Raw genomic sequence first — 18,813 nt, 5'->3', positions numbered from 1 at the left:
CCCGGTGTCCCCCGATGCCCCGGTGTCCCCGGTGTCCCCCGATGCCCCGGTGTCCCCGGTGTCCCCCGGTGTCCCCCGATGCCCCGGTGTCCCCCGATGCCCCGGTGTCCCCGGTGTCCCCGCCTGTCCCCGTGTCCCCTCCCGTCCGGGGGCGGGGCCGCCGCTCCTCTTCCGGCAGCGATGGCGGCGGCGGCGCTGCCGGGCCTGGCGGGGCTGGTGAGACTGGGGGCACCGGGGGCACCGGGGGCACCGGGGGCACCGGGGGCACCGGGGGCACTGGGGGCCCGGGGGCCGTGTCCCCGTGTCCCCGCCGTGTCGCAGCCCCGTGTCCCCCGCAGGGCCCCGGCGAGGCCGCGGCGGCCGCTCAGGCGCTGGCGCTGCCCGCGGAGGCCTTCGGCAACGACGTGAGCGGCACTGGGAGCACTGGGAGCACTGGGAGCACTGGGGGCACTGGGATGGGGGCACTGGGAGCACTGGGAGCACTGGGATGGGGGCACTGGGAGCACTGGGATGGGGGCACTGGGAGCACTGGGAGCACTGGGATGGGGGCACTGGGGGCACTGGGAGCACTGGGAGCACTGGGATGGGGGCACTGGGGGAACTGGGAGCACTGGGGGAACTGGGATGGGGGCACTGGGAGCACTGGGAGCACTGGGAGCACTGGGATGGGGGCACTGGGAGCACTGGGAGCACTGGGATGGGGGCACTGGGGGAACTGGGAGCACTGGGGGAACTGGGATGGGGGCACTGGGAGCACTGGGAGCACTGGGAGCACTGGGATGGGGGCACTGGGAGCACTGGGAGCACTGGGATGGGGGCACTGGGAGCACTGGGAGCACTGGGATGGGGGCACTGGGATGGGGGCACTGGGGGCACTGGGAGCACTGGGAGCACTGGGATGGGGGCACTGGGGGCACTGGGAGCACTGGGAGCACTGGGATGGGGGCACTGGGAGCACTGGGAGCACTGGGATGGGGGCACTGGGGGCACTGGGAGCACTGGGATGGGGGCACTGGGAGCACTGGGAGCACTGGGATGGGGGCACTGGGGGCACTGGGAGCACTGGGAGCACTGGGATGGGGCACTGGGGGCACTGGGAGCACTGGGAGCACTGGGATGGGGGCACTGGGAGCACTGGGAGCACTGGGATGGGGGCACTGGGAGCACTGGGGGCACTGGGAGCACTGGGATGGGGGCACTGGGAGCACTGGGGGCACTGGGAGCACTGGGAGCACTGGGATGGGGGCACTGGGAGCACTGGGGGCACTGGGAGCACTGGGGGCACTGGGGGAACTGGGGGCACTGGGAGCACTGGGATGGGGGCACTGGGAGCACTGGGGGCACTGGGAGCACTGGGATGGGGGCACTGGGAGCACTGGGGGCACTGGGAGCACTGGGAGCACTGGGATGGGGGCACTGGGAGCACTGGGGGCACTGGGAGCACTGGGGGCACTGGGGGAACTGGGGGCACTGGGAGCACTGGGGGAACTGGGGGCACTGGGAGCACTGGGGGCACTGGGGGAACTGGTGGCACTGGGAGCACTGGGGGAACTGGGAGCACTGGGGGCACTGGGATGGGGGCACTGGGAGCACTGGGGGAACTGGGAACACTGGGGGCACTGGGGGAACTGGGGGCACTGGGAGCACTGGGGGCACTGGGATGGGGGCACTGGGAGCACTGGGATGGGAGCACTGGGAGCATTGGGATGGGGGCACTGGGATGGGGGCACTGGGAGCATTGGGATGGGGGCACTGGGGGCACTGGGAGCACTGGGGGGACTGGGAATAGGGACACTGGGGATACTGGGGTCGATGGGGGGACTGGGAATGGGAACACTGAGAATGGGGGGACTGGGGACACTGGGGGGACTGGGAGCCCTGGAATGGGGACACTGGGAACACTGGGGGACTGGGAATGGGGATACTGGGGGGACTGGGAATGGGTACACTGGGGGGACTGGGGGTCTGGGGGCACTGGGACTGGGAACACTAGGGGGACTGGGACTGGGGACACTGGGACTGGGGACACTGGGACTGGGGACACTGGGAATGGGGACACTGGGGACACTGGGAATGGGGACACTGGGGACACCGGGGGGCCTTACTGGGAGGGGTCCCAGGTTTGGGGGTCCCTGCCCTGGGTGTCCCCATCCTCACAGAGGGGTCCCAATTTTGGGGGTTCCAACTTTTGGGGGTCCCTGTCCTGGGGGAGGTCTCGGCTTTGGGGGTCCCTGTCCTGGGGGGTTCCCACTTTGGGGGTCCCTGTGCTGGGGGGGGGTCTCAGATTTGGGGGTTCCCACTTTGGGGGTCCCTGTCCTGGGGGGTCACAGAGCTGAGGGGTCCCAGCTTTGGGGGGTCCCAATCCTGGGGAGTCCCAGTCCTGGGAGGGGGTCCTGGTTTTGGGGGATCCCAGTTTTGGGGGGTTCCCCCAATCCAGGAGGGTCCCAGTCCTGGGTTTTGGGGGTTGCTCGAATCTTGGGGAGTCCCAGTCCTGGGAGGGGATCCCAGTTTTGGGGGTTCCCCCAGTTGAGTCCCGGGTTTGGAGGATCCCAGTTTTGGGGGTTCCTCCAGTCGGGTCCCAGTCCTGTGAGGGGGTCCCGATTTTGGGGGTTCCACGCTTTGGGGGTTCCCCCAGTCGGGTCCCAGTCCTGTGAGGGGGTCCCGATTTTGGGGGTTCCACACTTTGGGGGGTCCCCATATTGGGGCTCTCAGTCCCAGCAGGGAGGTCCCAGCCTTGTCCCTTGCGAGGAGCAGAACCCCAAAAAGCAGAAAACCCCCAGGAGGGGAAGAGAGGAACCCCAAGGGAGGGAAAACCCCAAAACGGGGAGGGGGTCCCCAAAATGGGCCGGGGGCCCCCGAGGGGACGTTTGTCCCCAGGAGGTGGCACAGCTGTCCCCGCTCGTGTCCAGCCCCGCGTGGAGCTGGCCTGGGCCATGAAGGCGCACCAGCACGCCGAGGTCTATTTCAACGTGAGTCTGGGTTTTGGGGTGCCCCGTGGGTTTTGGGGTGGGGTTTTGGGGTGCCCCATGGCTTTTGGGGTGGGGTTTTGGAGTGCCGTGTGGATTTGGGGTGGGGTTTTGGGGTGCTCCATGGCTCTTGGGGTGCCCCGGGGCTTTTGGGGTACCCCATGGGTTTTGGTGTGGGGTTTTGGGGTGCCCCGTGACTTTTGGGGTGCCCCGTGGCTCTTGGGGTAGGGTTTTGGGGTGGAGTTTTGGGGTGCCCCATGGCTTTTAGGGTGGGGTTTTGGGGTGCCCCATGGCTTTTAGGGTGGGGTTTTGGTGTGGTGTTTTGGGGTGCCCCATGGCTTTTAGGGTGGGGTTTTGGGGTGCCCCATGGCTTTTAGGGTGGGGTTTTGGTGTGGTGATTTGCGGTGTCCCATGGCTTTTAGGGTGGTGTTTTGGGGTGGTGTTTTGGGGTGCCCCATGGCTTTTAGGGTGGGGTTTTGGGGTGGGGTTTTGGGGTGCCCTAGGGGTTTTAGGGTGGGGTTTTGGTGTGTTGTTTTGGGGTGCCCCATGGCTTTTGGGGTGGGGTTTTGGGGTGCCCTAGGGGTTTTAGGGTGGGGTTTTGGGGTGGTGTTTTGGGGTGTCCCATGGCTTTTAGGGTGGGGTTTTGGGGTGGTGATTTGGGGTGCCCCATGGCTTTTAGGGTGGGGTTTTGGTGTGGTGTTTTGGGGCGCCCCATGGCTCTTGGGGTAGGGTTTTGGGGTGGAGTTTCGGGGTGCCCCGTGGATTTTGGGGTGGTGTTTTGCGGTGCCCCATGGCTTTTAGGGTGGGGTTTTGTGGTGGTGTTTTGGGGTGCCCCATGGCTTTTAGGGTGGGGTTTTGGGGTGGTGTTTTGGGGTGCCCCATGGCTTTTAGGGTGGTGTTTTGGGGTGCCCCATGGCTTTTAGGGTGGGGTTTTGTGGTGGTGTTTTGGGGTGCCCCATGGCTTTTGGGGTGGTGTTTTGGGGTGCCCCATGGCTTTTAGGGTGGGGTTTTGGGGTGGTGGTTTGGGGTGCCCCATGGCTTTTAGGGTGGGGTTTTGGGGTGGTGTTTTGGGGTGCCCCATGGCTTTTAGGGTGGGGTTTTGGGGTGGGGTTTTGGGGTGCCCTAGGGGTTTTAGGGTGGGGTTTTGGTGTGTTATTTTGGGGTGCCCCATGGCTTTTGGGGTGGGGTTTTGGGGTGCCCTAGGGGTTTTAGGGTGGGGTTTTGGTGTGGTGTTTTGGGGTGCCCTAGGGGTTTTAGGGTGGGGTTTTGGTGTGGTGTTTTGGGGTGCCCCATGGCTCTTGGGGTAGGGTTTTGGGGTGGAGTTTTGGGGTGCCCCGTGGATTTTGGGGTGGTGTTTTGGGGTGCCCCATGGCTTTTAGGGTGGGGTTTTGGGGTGCCCCATGGCTTTTAGGGTGGGGTTTTGGGGTGGTGTTTTGGGGTGCCCCATGGCTTTTAGGGTGGGGTTTTGGTGTGGTGTTTTGGGGTGCCCCATGGCTTTTAGGGTGGTGTTTTGGGGTGCCCCATGGCTTTTAGGGTGGGGTTTTGGGGTGTTGTTTTGGGGTGCCCTAGGGGTTTTAGGGTGGGGTTTTGGGGTGGGGTTTTGGGGTGCCCTGTAGCTTTTAGGGTGGGGTTTTGGGGTGGGGTTTTGGGGTGCCCCATGGCTTTTAGGGTGGGGTTTTGGGGTGGTGTTTTGGGGTGCCCCATGGCTTTTCGGGTGGTGTTTTGGGGTGCCCCATGGCTTTTAGGGTGGGGTTTTGGGGTGGGGTTTTGGGGTGCCTGTGGCTCTTGGGGTGCCCCAGCTGATCGTCGGCGTCGCCCCCAGCTGATCTCCTCCGTGGACCCCAAGTTCCTGAAGCTGACCCCGCTGGACGAGCGCATCTACGCCGAGTTCCGCGCAGCCTTCCCGGAGCTGCGCCTCGAGCGCCTGCGCCCCGAGGAGCTCAAATCAGAGGCGGCCAAGGAGGTGGGGGGCCTGGGGGGTTTGGGGGGGTTTATGGGGTTATCGGGGGGTTAGTGGGGTTTTGGGGGGTTTTTAATGGGGTTTTGGGGGGTTTTCTCCCCTTTTTCATGGAATTTTCGCCCCCTTTTTAGTGTGGTTTGGATGGGTTTTAGTGGGGTTTGGGTGGGATTTTTGTGGGTTTTAGTGGGGTTTTAATGGGGTTTGGATGGGTTTTAGAGGGGTTTGGATGGGTGTTAGTGGAGTTTTGGTGGGTTTTTAGTGGGGTTTTGGGGGGTTTTCTCCACTTTTTCATGGGATTTTCTCCCCCGTTTTACTGGGGTTTGGATGGGTTTTGTGGGGTTTGTGTTGGATTTTTGTGGGTTTTAGTGGGGTTTGAGTGGGTTTTAATGGGGTTTGGATGGGTTTTAGAGGGGTTTGGATGGGTGTTAGTGGGGTTTGGGGGGGTTTTTAATGGGGTTTTGGGGGGGTTTTAATGGGGTTTGGATGGGTTTTAGAGGGGTTTGGATGGGTGTTCGTGGAGTTTTGGGGGGTTTTTAATGGGGTTTTGGGGGGTTTTTAATGGGGTTTTTGGGGGGTTTCTCCCCTTTTTCATGGAATTTTTGCCCCCTTTTTAGTGGGGTTTGGGAGGAATTTAGTGAGGTTTTGGGGGGATTTTGGGGGGTTAGTGGGGGTTTGGGGGGGACTTAGTGGGGTTTTGGGGGGTTTTTAGTGGGGTTTTGGGGGGGTTTCAATGGGAATTTGGGGGGTTTTCTCCCCTTTTTCATGCAATTTTTGCCCCGTTTTTAGTGGGGTTTGGATGGGTTTTAGTGGGGTTTGGGTGGGATTTTTGTGGGTTTTAGTGGAGTTTGGGGGGTTTTAGTGGGGTTTTAATGGAGTTTTAATGGGGTTTTGGATGGGTTTTAGTGGGGTTTTGAATGGGTTTTTAATGGGGTTTTTGGGGGTTGTCCCCCTCTTTTTCATGGAATTTTCTCCCCCTTTTTAGTGGGGTTTGGGGGGGATTGAGTGGGATTTTTGGGGGTTTTAGTGGGGTTTGGGAGGAGTTTTTGTGAGGTTTGGGGTTTTTTTCCCATTTTAATGGGATTTTGGTTGGTTAACGGGGTTTTGGGGGACTTAATGGGATTTGGGGGGGGTTTTAGTGGGGTTTTTTGGTGGGGTTTTCCCCCCATTTTTAGTGGGGTTTTGTGGGTAAATGATGTTTTTGTGGGTTTTAGTGGGTTTTGTGAGGTTTTAATGGAGTTTTAATGGGGTTTGGGTGGATTTTTGGGGGGTTTTGGGGGGTTGTCCCTCCTTTTTCATGGGATTTTCTCCCCATTTTTAGTGGGGTTTGGGGGGTTGGGGGGATTTAGGGGGGCTTTAGTAGGGTTTCAGGGGGTTTTAGTGGGGTTTGGGTGGGGATTTATTGGGGTTTTGGGGGAGTTTTTTTCTCCATTTTTAGTGGGGTTTGGGGAATTTAGTGGGGTTTGGATGGGTTTTAGAGGGGTTTGGATGGGTGTTAGTAGGGTTTGGGTGGGTTTTAGTGGGGTTTGAGGGGATTTAGTGGGGTTTTGAGGTTTTTAGTTGGGTTTTACGGGGTTTTTAGTGGGGTGTGAGGGTTTTAGTGGGATTTTCGTGGGTTTCAGTGGGATTTGGATGGGCTTAAGTGGGTTTTGTGGGGTTTCAGTGGGATTTGGGGGGTTTTTAGTGGGGGCTTGGATGGGCTTTACTGGGGTTTGGGGCATTTTTAGTGGGATTTTCCCCCTTTTTTTGGGATTTTGGGGTGCTGAGGGTCTTTTGACCCCCCAGAAGGCCTGTTCTGCCTGAGCTTCGAGGGCGTGGTGGAGAATTTCAACTTTGGGGCCAAGGCTTGGGTGGGGTTTGGATGGGTTTTAGTGGGGTTTTGGTGGGATTTTCCTGGATTTTAGTGGGGTTTAGGTGAGATTTTCGTGGGTTTTAGTGGGGTTTGGGGGGTTTTAGTGGGGTTTGGATGGGTTTTAGTGGGGTTTTGGTGGGATTTTCCTGGATTTTATTGGGGTTTAGGTGGGATTTCGTGGGTTTTAGTGGAGTTTGGGGGGTTTTAGTGGGGTTTTTGGGATGCTGAGGGTGTTTTGACCCCCCAGAAGTGGCGCCCGTTCTGCCTGAGCTTCGAGGGCGTGGTGGAGGATTTCAATTTCGGGACGCTGCTGCGCCTGGACGCGCGCGGCGCCTACACGGAGGAAAACACCATCCTCGGTGGGTTTGGGGTTTTGGGGGGCCCTGGGGGGACCCCAAAGCCACAGATCCACCCCTCAGCCCGTCCCTGTCCCGCTTTGCAGCCACCAGGATCCAGTTCTTGGCCATCGAGATCGCCCGGAACAGGGAGGGCTGCAACGAGCACGTCCACAGGAGAGCCAGGGACGGGGCAGCGGCGCCAGGAGGAGCGGGATGAGGGGGGCGAGGGGGACGGGAGCCTGAAATCCTGTAAGAGATTCCATAAATCCTGCAAGAGATTCAGTAAATCCTACAAGAGATTCAATAAATCCTACAAGAGATTCCATAAATCTTGCAAGAGATTCCATAAATCCTAAAAGAGAGTCAATAAATCCTAAGAGATTCCATAAATCCTGCAAGAGATTCCATAAATCCTACAATAGATTCCATAATTTCTAAAAGAGATTCCATAAATCCTGCAAGAGATTCCATAAATCCTGCAAGAGATTCAATAAATTCTAAGAGATTCCATAAATCCTGCAAGAGATTCCATAAATCCTGCAAGAGATTCCAAAAATCCTGCAAGAGATTCCATAAATCCTGCAAGAGATACCATAATTCCTAAAAGAGATTCAAAAAATCCTAAAAAAGATTCCTTAAATCCTGCAAGAGATTCCATAAATCCTACAAGAGATTCAATAAATCCTACAAGAGATTCCATAAATCCTGCAAGAAATTCAATAAATTCTAAGAGATTCCATAAATCCTGCAAGAGATTCCAAAAATCCTGCAAGAGATTCCATAAATCCTGCAAGAGATTCCATAATTCCTAAAAGGGATTCCATAAATCCTAAAAAAGATTCCATAAATCCTGCAAGAGATTCTTTAAATCCTGCAAGAGATTCCATAAATCCTAAGAGATTCCATAAATCCTAAAAGATCCTAGATAAATTCTCTAATTTCTTCAATAAATCCTAAAAGATCTTCAAAAATCCTACAAGAGAGTCAATAAATCCTACAAGAGATTCCATAAATCCTGCAAGAGATTCCATAAATCCTACAAGAGATTCCATAAATCCTAAAAGATCCTAAATAAATTCTATAATTGCATCAATAAATCCTAAAATATCTTCAATAATCTTAGAAGACATTCAATAAATCCTACAAGAGATTCCATAAATCCTAAAAGATCCTAAATAAATTCTATAATTGCATCAATAAATCCTAAAATATCTTCAATAATCTTAGAAGACATTCAATAAATCCTACAAGAGATTCCATAAATCCTGCAAGAGATTCCATAAATCCTACAAGAGATTCCATAAATCCTAAAAGATCCTAAATAAATTCTATAATTTCTTCAATAAATCCTAAAAGATCTTCAAAAATCCTACAAGAGATTCCATAAATCCTAAAAGAGATCCATAAATCCTGCAAGAGATTCCATAAATCCTACCAGAGCTTCAGTAAATCCTAAAAGATCTTCAATAAGTCCTAAAAGGACTTTAATAAATCCTAAAATTACTTCAAGAAATCCTAAAAAAGCTTTCATAAATCCTCGAAGTTCCCAAATAAATTCTATAATTACTTCAGTAAATCCCAAAGATCTGCAATAAATCCTAAAGGAAAATTCATAAATCCTAAAAGATCTTCAAAAATCCTACAGCAGCTTCAATAACGATAAAGGAATTTTCATAAATCCTGAAAAAAAAAGTCAATAAATCCTAAAAAAAAATCTTCATGAAATCCTATAATTACTTCAAGAAATCCCAAAGATCTTCAATAAATCCTAAAAAAAAACCTTGAAAAATCCTAAAAGGAATTTCATCAATCCTAAAATTACTTCAAGAAATCCTGAAAAAAATCTCACAAATCCTAAAAGGAATTTCATAAATCCTAAAATTCGGGGTGCTGGGCTTGATTTTGGGGTGCTGGAGGAGATTTTGGGGTTCCGGGGGTGATTTGGGAGGTTCTGGGGGAGATTTTGGGGTGCAGGGGAGGTTATGGGGTTTTTGAGGCGATTTTGGGGTTCTGGGCTTGATTTTGGGGTGCTGGGGAAGATCTTGGGGTGCTGGAGGAGATTTTGGGGTGCTGGGGAAGGTTTTGGGGTTCAGGGGTTGATTTTGGGGTCTGTGGAAGGTTTTGGGATTCCAGGGGTGATTTGGGGAGGTTCTGGGGGAGATTTTGGGGTTCTGGGGAAGGTTTTGGGGTTCTGGGGGTGATTTTGGGAGATTCTGGGGTTGATTTTGGGGTCTGGGGGAGATTTTCGGGTGCAGGGGGGAATTTTGGGGGGCTGGGGCAGATTTTTGGGTTCTTGAGGCAGTTTTGGGTTCCGGGTTTGATTTTGGGGTGCTGGGGTTGATTTTGGGGTCTGTGGAACGTTTTGGGGTTCCGGGCGTGATTTTGGGAGATTCTGGGGTTGATTTTGGGGTTCTGGGGGAGATTTTGGGGTGCAGGGGGGAATTTTGGGGGGTTGGGGGAGATTTTGGGGTTCTTGAGGAGATTTTGGGGGGCTGGGGGAGGTTTTGGGGTGCAGGGAAGGAGCTGGGAGTTCTGGGGTGAAACTCTGGGGGTTGGGGTGACCCTGGGGTCACTCTGGGGGCCCAGGGGTCACTCAGGGGGCTCAGGCCAGTCCCGGGGTCACTCATGGTCACTCATGGTCACTCTGGGGTCACTCAGGGAGCCCAGGCCACTCTTGGGGTCACTCAGGGGGCTCAGGTTACTCTCAGGGGTCACTCAGGGGTCACTCAGGGGTCACTCACTGGTCACTCAGGGGGCTCAGGGGTCACTCATGGTCACTCATTGGTCACTCATTGGTCACTCAAGGTCACTCATTGGTCACTCAGGTGGCTCAGGGTCACTCATTGTCACTCATGGTCACTCAGTGGTCACTCACTGGTCACAGGGTCACTTGTCTGGTCACTCAGGGTCACTCATGGTCACTCATTGGTCACTCATTGGTCACTCAGTGGTCACTCAGGGTCACTCATGGTCACTCATGGTCACTCAGTGGTCACTCAGTGGTCACTCAGGGTCACTCAGGGTCACTCATGGTCACTCAGGGTCACTCAGGGTCACTCATGGTCACTCATTGGTCACTCATTGGTCACTCAGTGGTCACTCAGTGGTCACTCAGGGTCACTCAGGGTCACTCATGGTCACTCAGGGTCACTCATGGTCACTCATTGTCACTCATTGGTCACTCAGTGGTCACTCAGTGGTCACTCATTGGTCACTCATTGGTCACTCATGGTCACTCAGGGTCACTCATGGTCACTCATTGGTCACTCATGGTCACTCATTGGTCACTCATTGGTCACTCATTGGTCTCTCAGGGTCACTCATTGGTCACTCATGGTCACTCACTGGTCACAGGGTCACTCATTGTCACTCATGGTCACTGGTCACTCATTGGTCACTCAGGGTCACTCATGGTCACTCAGGGTCACTCATTGGTCACTCAGGGTCACTCATGGTCACTCATTGGTCACTCATTGGTCACTGGTCACTCATGGTCACTCATTGGTCACTCAGGGTCACTCATGGTCACTCACTGGTCACAGGGTCACTCATTGTCACTCATGGTCACTGGTCACTCATTGGTCACTCAGGGTCACTCAGGGTCACTCATTGGTCACTCATGGTCACTCATTGGTCACTCAGGGTCACTCATGGTCACTCATTGGTCACTCATTGGTCACTCACTGGTCACTCATTGGTCACTCATGGTCACTCAGTGGTCACTCATTGGTCACTCAGGGTCACTCAGGGTCACTCAGGCCGGTAGGAACCACAGAGTTTATTTGCCGTCACGCCGCCGGCACCGCTGGCAGCGAACACCCGAGAGAGCCGGGATCAGCTCGGCGCGGCCGGGCCGCGGGACCGGGACCGGGAACAGGACCGGGACCGGGAACAGGACTGGGACCGGGACCGGGAACGGGACCGGGACCAGGAACGGGAACCCGAACCCGGCGGAGCAAAGCGGAATGGAACCCCCAAAACGGAGAGAAATGGAGCGAAGCCAGGAATTGGCTGCAAGGAGAAACTGAGGCCCGGGCCCGCCCCCGGGAGAGCGGAGCAGGAGGACGGACACAAGCAGCAGCAGCGAGAGCGGGGACACGGAAAGGGACCCTGGATCCGGGGGATCCCGGGGATCCCTGCTCCATCCCAAACTGATCCCGTGGGATCCCTGCTCCATCCCAAACTGATCCCGCAGGATCCCTGCTCCATCCCGAACTGATCCCGCGGGATCCCTGCTCCATCCCAAACTGATCCCGCGGGATCCCTGCTCTAACCCGAATTGATCCCGCGGGATCCCTGCTCCATCCCAAACTGATCCCATGGGATCCCTGCTCCATCCCAAACTGATCCCACAGGATCCCTGCTCCATCCCAAACTGATTCTGCGGGATCCCTGCTCCATCCCGAACTGATCCCACGGGATCCCTGCTCCATCCCAAACTGATCCCATGGGATCCCTGTTCCATCCCAAACTCTGATCCCATGGGATCCCTGCTCCATCCTGAACTGATCCCGCATGATCCCTGCTCCATCCCAAACTGATCCCGTGGGATCCCTGCTCCATCCCAAACTGATCCCGTGGGATCCCTGCTCCATCCTGAACTCTGATCCCATGGGATCCCTGCTCCATCCCAAACCGATCCCATGGGATCCCTGCTCCATCCCAAACTGATCCTGTGGGATCCCTGCTCCATCCCAAACTGATCCTGTGGGATTCCTGCTCCATCCCAAACTGATCCCACAGGATCCCTGCTCTATTCCAAATAGATCCCGTGGGATCCCTGCTCCATCCCAAACTGATCCCGCAGGATCCCTGCTCTATCCCGAACTGATCCCATGGGATCCCTGCTCCATCCCGAACTGATCCTGTGGGATCCCTGCTCCATCCTGAACTCTGATCCCGTGGGATCCCTGCTCCATCCCAAACTCTGATCCCGCGGGATCCCTGCTCCATCCCAAACTGATCCTGTGGGATCCCTGCTCCATCCCGAACTGATCCCATGGGATCCCTGCTCCATCCCAAACTCTGATCCCACGGGATCCCTGCTCCATCCCAAACTGGTCCCGCGGGATCCCTGCTCCATCCCAAACTGGTCCCGCGGGATCCCTGCTCCACCCCAAACTCTGTTCCTGCCCCCGTATCCACAGGATCCCTGCTTCATCCTGAACTCTGATCCCACAGAATCCATGCACCATCCCACACTGATCCCACCCCAAGATCCCTGCTCCATCCCAAACTCTGATCTCACGGGATCCCTGCTCCATCCCAAATTCGGATCCTGCCCCCAGATCCCCTGGATCCCTGCTCCATCCCAAACTCTGATCCCATGGGATCCCTGCTCCATCCCAAATTCGGGTCCTGCCCCCGGATCCCCCGGATCCAGGGGATTCCTGCTCCCCCCACATCCCAAACTCGCTCCCGGTCCCATTCCCGGTCCCTGCCCGCGGCTCTGCCGGGCAAAGGTCGGGAACCCTGGGGGAGGCCCCCGCGCTGCCGCCAGCTCCCGCTGCAGCCCGGACATGGGAAAAAAGGGATGGAAAAGGGGGAAAAGCCTGGAAAATGGGAAAAAAATGATGGAAAATGGGGAAAAAAGGGATGGAAAAGGGGGGGAAAAGCCTGGAAATTGGGAAAAAAAGGGATGGAAAAGGGGGAAAAGCCGAGAAAATGGGAAAAAAGGGATGGAAAAGGGGGAAAAGCCTGGGAAATGGGGAAAAAAGGGATGGAAAAGGGGGGAAAGTCCAGAAATTGGGAAAAAAGGGATGAAAAAGGGGGAAAAGCCGAGAAAATGGGAAAAAAGGGATGAAAAAGGGGGAAAAGCCTGTGAAATGGGAAAAAAAGGGATGGAAAAGGGGGAAAAGCCTGGAAATTGGGAAAAAAGGGATGGAAAAGGGGGAAAAGCCTGGGAAATGGGGAAAAAAGGGATGGAAAAGGGGGAAAAGCCTGGGAAATGGGGAAAAAAGGGATGGAAAAGGGGGGAAAGCCTGGGAAATGGGGAAAAAAGGGATAGAAAAGGGGGGGAAAGTCCAGAAATTGGGAAAAAAGGGATGAAAAAGGGGGAAAAGCCGAGAAAATGGGAAAAAAGGGATGGAAAAGGGGAAAAAAGGGATGGAAAAGGGAGAAAAGCCTGGGAAATGGGGAAAAAAGGGATAGAAAAGGGGGGGAAAGCCCAGAAATTGGGAAAAAAAGGGATGAAAAAGGGGGAAAAGCCGAGAAAATGGAAAAAAAGGATGGAAAATGGGGAAAAAAGGGATGGAAAAGGGGTAAAGGGGCCCTGGGAGGGGCCGCAGGCACAGAGGGGACAGAGGGACAGCCACGAGCAAGCACGAACGGAGGGCTCACGTCACGGCTTCGCGTTCCCAAGAACGAGGGCGAGACGGGAGCGGGAAATTGTGATTTTTGATGGGGGGCTGAATAAGAAAAAATATACATTTGGAATTTTACAATGCCTTTTTTTTGTGGTTGTTTTTTTTTTTATTATTATTATTATTATTATTTTTATTTTTAATTTTTTTTGTTGTTTTTTTTTTTTTAATTTATTTTTTGTGTTGTTTGAGTTTTCGCTTCTCTCTACAGCTTGTCTCACTAAATAGATCTCTGCACTTTCACACAGCCACCCCCTCGCCCAGTAAAGCTTCAGGCCACGCTTTCCTCACTCGCATTCACAACCCTCACACCAGCACTGGGTGCACCAGGACTCTGTAAAAATTTCAATCACACTTTGTTTTTTTGGTTTTTTTGTCCTTTTGTAGTTTTTTTTTTTTTTTTCATCATCATTTTGGGTTTTTTTGTGTGTTTTTTTTGTGATTTTTTTTGTCTTTTTTTGTCTTTTTTTTTTTTTTTTGTCTCATTTTTCTGAAACTCAATATAAACCTTGCTCCAAAATGTTATGAAAAAATGTACATGTTTTTTTCTTTTTTTGTTTTTTTTATACAAGGCAGGCTTTTCGCAGCGCAGCGCCGCCGGCTCCACGTTCCGGCCAGGGAAGGAAAAAGAGAGACACAGACACCTTGGAATTCCTGCACCTGGATTCTGCCCTTCCCACGGGAAAACACCTGCCCAGGTGAGCTCCACCTGCTGCTCCCTCCTCCCCGGGGATTTGGGGATCCCTGGGATCTTCCCTCGGGAAGGGGAGCCCGGGCCGGGCCCGGGGCTCTGCGGGTGTCAGCTCATCATGTCGTTGCTGTTGACGCCGTAGCTCGAGTTCTTCATGGAGTCGTTGACCTCCCTCCGGAACGCCGACAGGTTCTGGGTGAACCTGGGGGAGATGGGAGAGGAGAGTCCAGCGTTCCGTGATCCCAGTGTTCCGTGATCCCAGCGTTCCACCACTCCAGTATTTTATCGTTCCAGCATTCCACCGCTCCATCATTTCACAGTTCTGTCATTCCACCATTCCATCACATTCTATCATTCCATGATTCCACCACTCCACCATTCCATTATTCCATCATTCCATCATTTCACCGTTCTGTCATTCCACCATTCCATCCTTCCATCACATTCCACCATTCCATCACATTCTATCATTCCATGATTCCATGATTCCACCACTCCAGCATTCCATTATTCCATCATTCCACCATTCCATCATTTCACCATTCTGTCATTCCACCATTCCATCCTTCCATCACATTCCACCATTCCATCACATTCCATCATTCTACCATCATTCCATCATTCTATCATTCCATCACATTCCATCATTCTACCATCATTCCATCATTCCACGATTCCATCATTCTAATCATTCCATGATTCCACCTTCCACCATTCCACCATTCCATCATCCCACCATTCCACCATTCTGTCATCCCACCATTCCATCATTCTACCATTCTATCATTCCATGATTCCACCATTCCATCACATTCCATCATCCCATGATTCCATCATTCTATCATTCCATGATTCCACCACTCCACCACTCCATGATTCCACCATTCTACCACATTCCATCATTCCATCCTGCCACCATTCCATCATTCTAATAATTCCATGATTGCATGATTCCACCATTCCATCCTTCCACCACTCCATCATTCTAATAATTTCATGATTCTATGATTCCACCTTCCACCATTCCATCAATCCACCATTCCATGATTCCACCACTCCATCATTCCATGATTTCACCACTCCACCATCCCACCATTCCATCATTCCACCATCCCACCATTCCATCATTCCATGATCCCACCATTCCATCATTCCAACATTCCATCACATTCCATGATTCCATCACATTCCATCATGCCACCATTCTATCATTCCATGATTCCACCATTCCATGATTCCAACATTCCATCACATTCCATGATTCCATGACTCCAGCATTCCATCATCCCATGATTCCATCATTCTATCATTCCATGACTCTACCACTCCACCATTCCACCATTCTAATCATTCCATGATTCCATGATTCCATCTTCCACCATTCCATCATTCCACCACTCCATCATCCTACCATCCCACCATTCCATCATTCCACCACCCCATCATCCCACCACTCCACCACTCCATGATTCCACCACTCCATCATTCCATCATTCCACCACTCCATCATTCCATCATTCCACCACTCCATCATCCTACCATCCCACCATTCCATCACTCCACCATTCCATCATTCCACCACTCCACCATCCCACCATTCCACCACTCCATCATCCCACCATTCCACCACTCCATCATTCCACCATTCCACCACTCCATCATCCCACCATTTCACCACTCCACCATCCCACCATTCCACCACTCCATCATCCCACCATTCCACCACTCCACCATCCCACCATTCCACCACTCCATCATCCCACCATCCCACCACTCCACCATCCCACCACTCCATCATCCCACCATTCCACCACTCCATCATCCCACCATTCCACCACTCCATCATTCTAATCATTCCATGATTCCATATTCCACCATTCCATCATTCCATATTCCACCATTCCAGCATTCCATGATTCCACCACTCCATCATTCCATGATTCCATCTTCCACCATTCCATCATTCCACCACTCCATCATTCCATGATTCCATCTTCCACCATTCCATCATTCCACCATTCCCCCATCCCACCACTCCCCCATCTCCTGGAATTGTTCTGCTCAGAGCAGTTCCTCCCAGAGCTCGTTGGCGCTGTCTCCACATCGAGGACGGGGATCCACCCGTCCCCTGAAGGGATTTCATCCCACTGGAATGGGGATATGGGGAAGGAATTCCTGCCTGGGATGGAATTCCCAGAGGAAAATCTGCGCTTTCTCCATCCCTGGGAGCGCCCAAAGCCAGCCTGGAGCACCAGGGAGGTGCCATGGGAGGTGTCCCTGCCCACGGCTCTGGATGGGATTTAAGGTCCCTCCCAGCCCAAACCATTCCATGATTCCAACCATGAACCCATGAAGGAATCCCATGGGAAGTTTCAAACCGAAATGGGATACTGGGAAGGAATTCCCAAAGGAAAATCTGTGGCTGCTCTATCCCTGGAAGTGTCCCAGGCCAGGTTGGAGCACCCTGAGATGGTGGGAGGTGTGGTGGGAAGTAGCCATGGAGATTTAGGATCCCTTCCCACCTAAACCATTCCAACCATGAAGCCATGAAGGAATCCCAAGGGAAGTTTCAAATCAAAATGGGATATTGGGAAGGAATTCCTCCCTGTGAGGGTGGGAATGAATTCCCAGAGAAGCTGTGGCTGCCCCTGGATCCCTGGAAGTGTCCCAGGCCAGGCTGGATTCCCTTGGGACCGTGGTGGGAAATACCCGTGGATATTTAGGATCCCTTCCCACCAAACCATTCCAACCATGAACCCATGAAGAAATCTTTCCATGGGAACTTTCCAACTGAAATGGGATATTGGGAAGGAATTCCTGGCTGGGAGGGTGGCGAGGGGCTGGGATGGGATTCCCAGAGAAGCTGTGGAATCCTGGATCCCTGTAAGTGTCCCAGGCCAGGTCGGAGACACCGGGGACGGTGGAAGGTGTGGTGGGAAATACCCGTGGATATTTAGGATCCCTTCCCACCCAAACCATTCCACGATTCCAACCATGAAGGAATCCCATGGGAAGTTTCAAACAGAAATGGGATATCGGGAAGGAATTCCCAAAGGAAAATCTGTGGCTGTCCCGGGATCCCTGGAAGTGTCCCAGGCCAGGCTGGATCCCCCTGGGACCGTGGTGGGAACATCCGTGGGTATTTAGGATCCCTAATGCCCCAATTCCTGTGGGTATTTCGGATCATTTATACCCCAATAGCCGTGGGCATTTCGGATCCCTAATGCCCCAATACCCGTGGGCATTTTGGATCCCTAATGCCCCAATAGCCGGATATTTAGGATCCCTAATGCCCCAATACCTGTGGGCATTTCGGATCCCTAATGCCCCAATACCCATGGGTATTTAGGATCCCTAATGCCCCAATTCCCGTGGGTATTTCGGATCCCTAATGCCCCAATACCCATGGGTATTTAGGATCCCTAATGCCCCAATTCCCGTGGGTATTTAGGATCCCTAATGCCCCAATACCCGTGGGCATTTAGGATCATTTATGCCCCAATACCCGTGGGTATTTAGGGTCCCTAATGCCCCAATTCCCGTGGGTATTTCGGATCCCTAATGCCCCAATAGCCGTGGGTATTTCGGATCCCTAATGCCCCAATACCCGTGGGCATTTAGGATCCCTAATGCCCCAATACCTGTGGGCATTTCGGATCATTTATGCCCCAATACCCGTGGGTATTTAGGGTCCCTAATGCCCCAATACCCGCGGGTATTTAGGATCCCTAATGCCCCAATAGCCGTGGGTATTTAGGGTCCCTAATGCCCCAATACCCGTGGGTATTTCGGATCCCTAATGCCCCAATACCCATGGGTATTTAGGATCCCTAATGCCCCAATTCCCGTGGGTATTTAGGATCATTTATGCCCCAATACCCGTGGGTATTTAGGGTCCCTAATGCCCCAATACCCGTGGGTATTTCGGATCCCTAATGCCCCAATACCCGTGGGTATTTCGGATCCCTAATGCCCCAATTCCCGTGGGTATTTCGGATCCCTAATGCCCCAATACCTGTGGGCATTTCGGATCATTTATGCCCCAATACCCATGGGTATTTAGGGTCCCTAATGCCCCAATACCCGTGGGTATTTAGGGTCCCTAATGCCCCAATTCCCGTGGATATTTAGGATCCCTAATGCCCCAATACCCGTGGGCATTTAGGATCCCTAATGCCCCAATTCCCGTGGGTATTTAGGATTCCTAATGCCCCAATAGCCGTGGGTACTTAGGATCCCTCCCAGCCCGAGCCCTGCCCCGAGCCGTGCCCATGCCACAGGAACGCCGTTCCCGCTGTCCCGGCGCCGTTCCCGCTGTCCCGCTGACCTGTCGCGGTTCTTGGTGAGCAGGTTGCGCTCGATGCCCTCCATGAGGTTCTCGAAGCACAGGTGCATGGCCTGCTGCTTCTCCGGGGGCTGGCTGTTGACGATGCTGTTCCTCAGGTCCGAGAAGTACTGTGGGAGCAGGACAGCCAGGGGTTAATTCCCATGGAATCCGGGATCCGGGACAGGGCCCGCCCCCCTCGGGATGCTGGGAATGAGGAGGGAGTGTCCCAGTGTGCAGGGGTGGAGGTGGATTGCTCAGCTCCAAGATCGTCCTGGCCACGGGATCATTCCAAAATTGGGATAATTCCAAAGACTGTCCTG

General features: G+C 53.6%; 2 protein-coding genes across 3 annotated transcripts in view; one reads left to right on the top strand and one right to left on the bottom strand.

Annotated features, from left to right (window-relative positions):
• The first annotated feature begins 274 nt into the window (after positions 1–274).
• Positions 275–7,433, top strand: PBDC1 (polysaccharide biosynthesis domain containing 1). Its single transcript, XM_068174406.1, has 5 exons — positions 275–404; positions 2,910–2,969; positions 4,789–4,929; positions 7,023–7,134; positions 7,218–7,433. The coding sequence occupies exons 2-5, from the start codon at positions 2,934–2,936 to the stop codon at positions 7,328–7,330; spliced, it is 402 nt and encodes a 133-aa protein (XP_068030507.1). The 5' UTR covers positions 275–404; positions 2,910–2,933; the 3' UTR covers positions 7,331–7,433.
• Positions 7,434–13,886: 6,453 nt separating this feature from the next.
• XPO7 (exportin 7) overlaps positions 13,887–18,813 on the bottom strand; it is an 81,591-nt gene continuing 76,664 nt past the window's right edge. For both annotated transcript variants that reach the window (XM_068174579.1, XM_068174578.1), the window contains 2 exons: positions 18,494–18,621; positions 13,887–14,368 (listed from right to left, as the gene is read on the bottom strand). In XM_068174579.1, the coding sequence (XP_068030680.1) occupies positions 14,275–14,368; positions 18,494–18,621 (222 nt within the window). In that variant the 3' untranslated portion in view covers positions 13,887–14,274. The remainder of the gene's footprint in view (positions 14,369–18,493; positions 18,622–18,813) is intronic.

This window comes from Anomalospiza imberbis, chromosome 28 (assembly GCF_031753505.1).
Source record: "Anomalospiza imberbis isolate Cuckoo-Finch-1a 21T00152 chromosome 28, ASM3175350v1, whole genome shotgun sequence".
In the NCBI taxonomy this organism is placed as follows: Eukaryota; Metazoa; Chordata; class Aves; order Passeriformes; family Viduidae; genus Anomalospiza; species Anomalospiza imberbis.
Note: the sequence above shows the minus strand (reverse complement) of the source record. Positions and strands in the feature narration are given on the sequence as shown.

Bases quoted from the DNA above. Each gene is read 5' to 3' on its own strand.
- PBDC1 (XM_068174406.1), top strand. From the start codon at position 2,934: ATGAAGGCGCACCAGCACGCCGAGGTCTATTTCAAC. The intron at 2,970-4,788 runs GTGAGTCTGGGT...CGTCGCCCCCAG, and splicing joins ACGCCGAGGTCTATTTCAAC to CTGATCTCCTCCGTGGACCC. The intron at 4,930-7,022 runs GTGGGGGGCCTG...TTGACCCCCCAG, and splicing joins AATCAGAGGCGGCCAAGGAG to AAGTGGCGCCCGTTCTGCCT.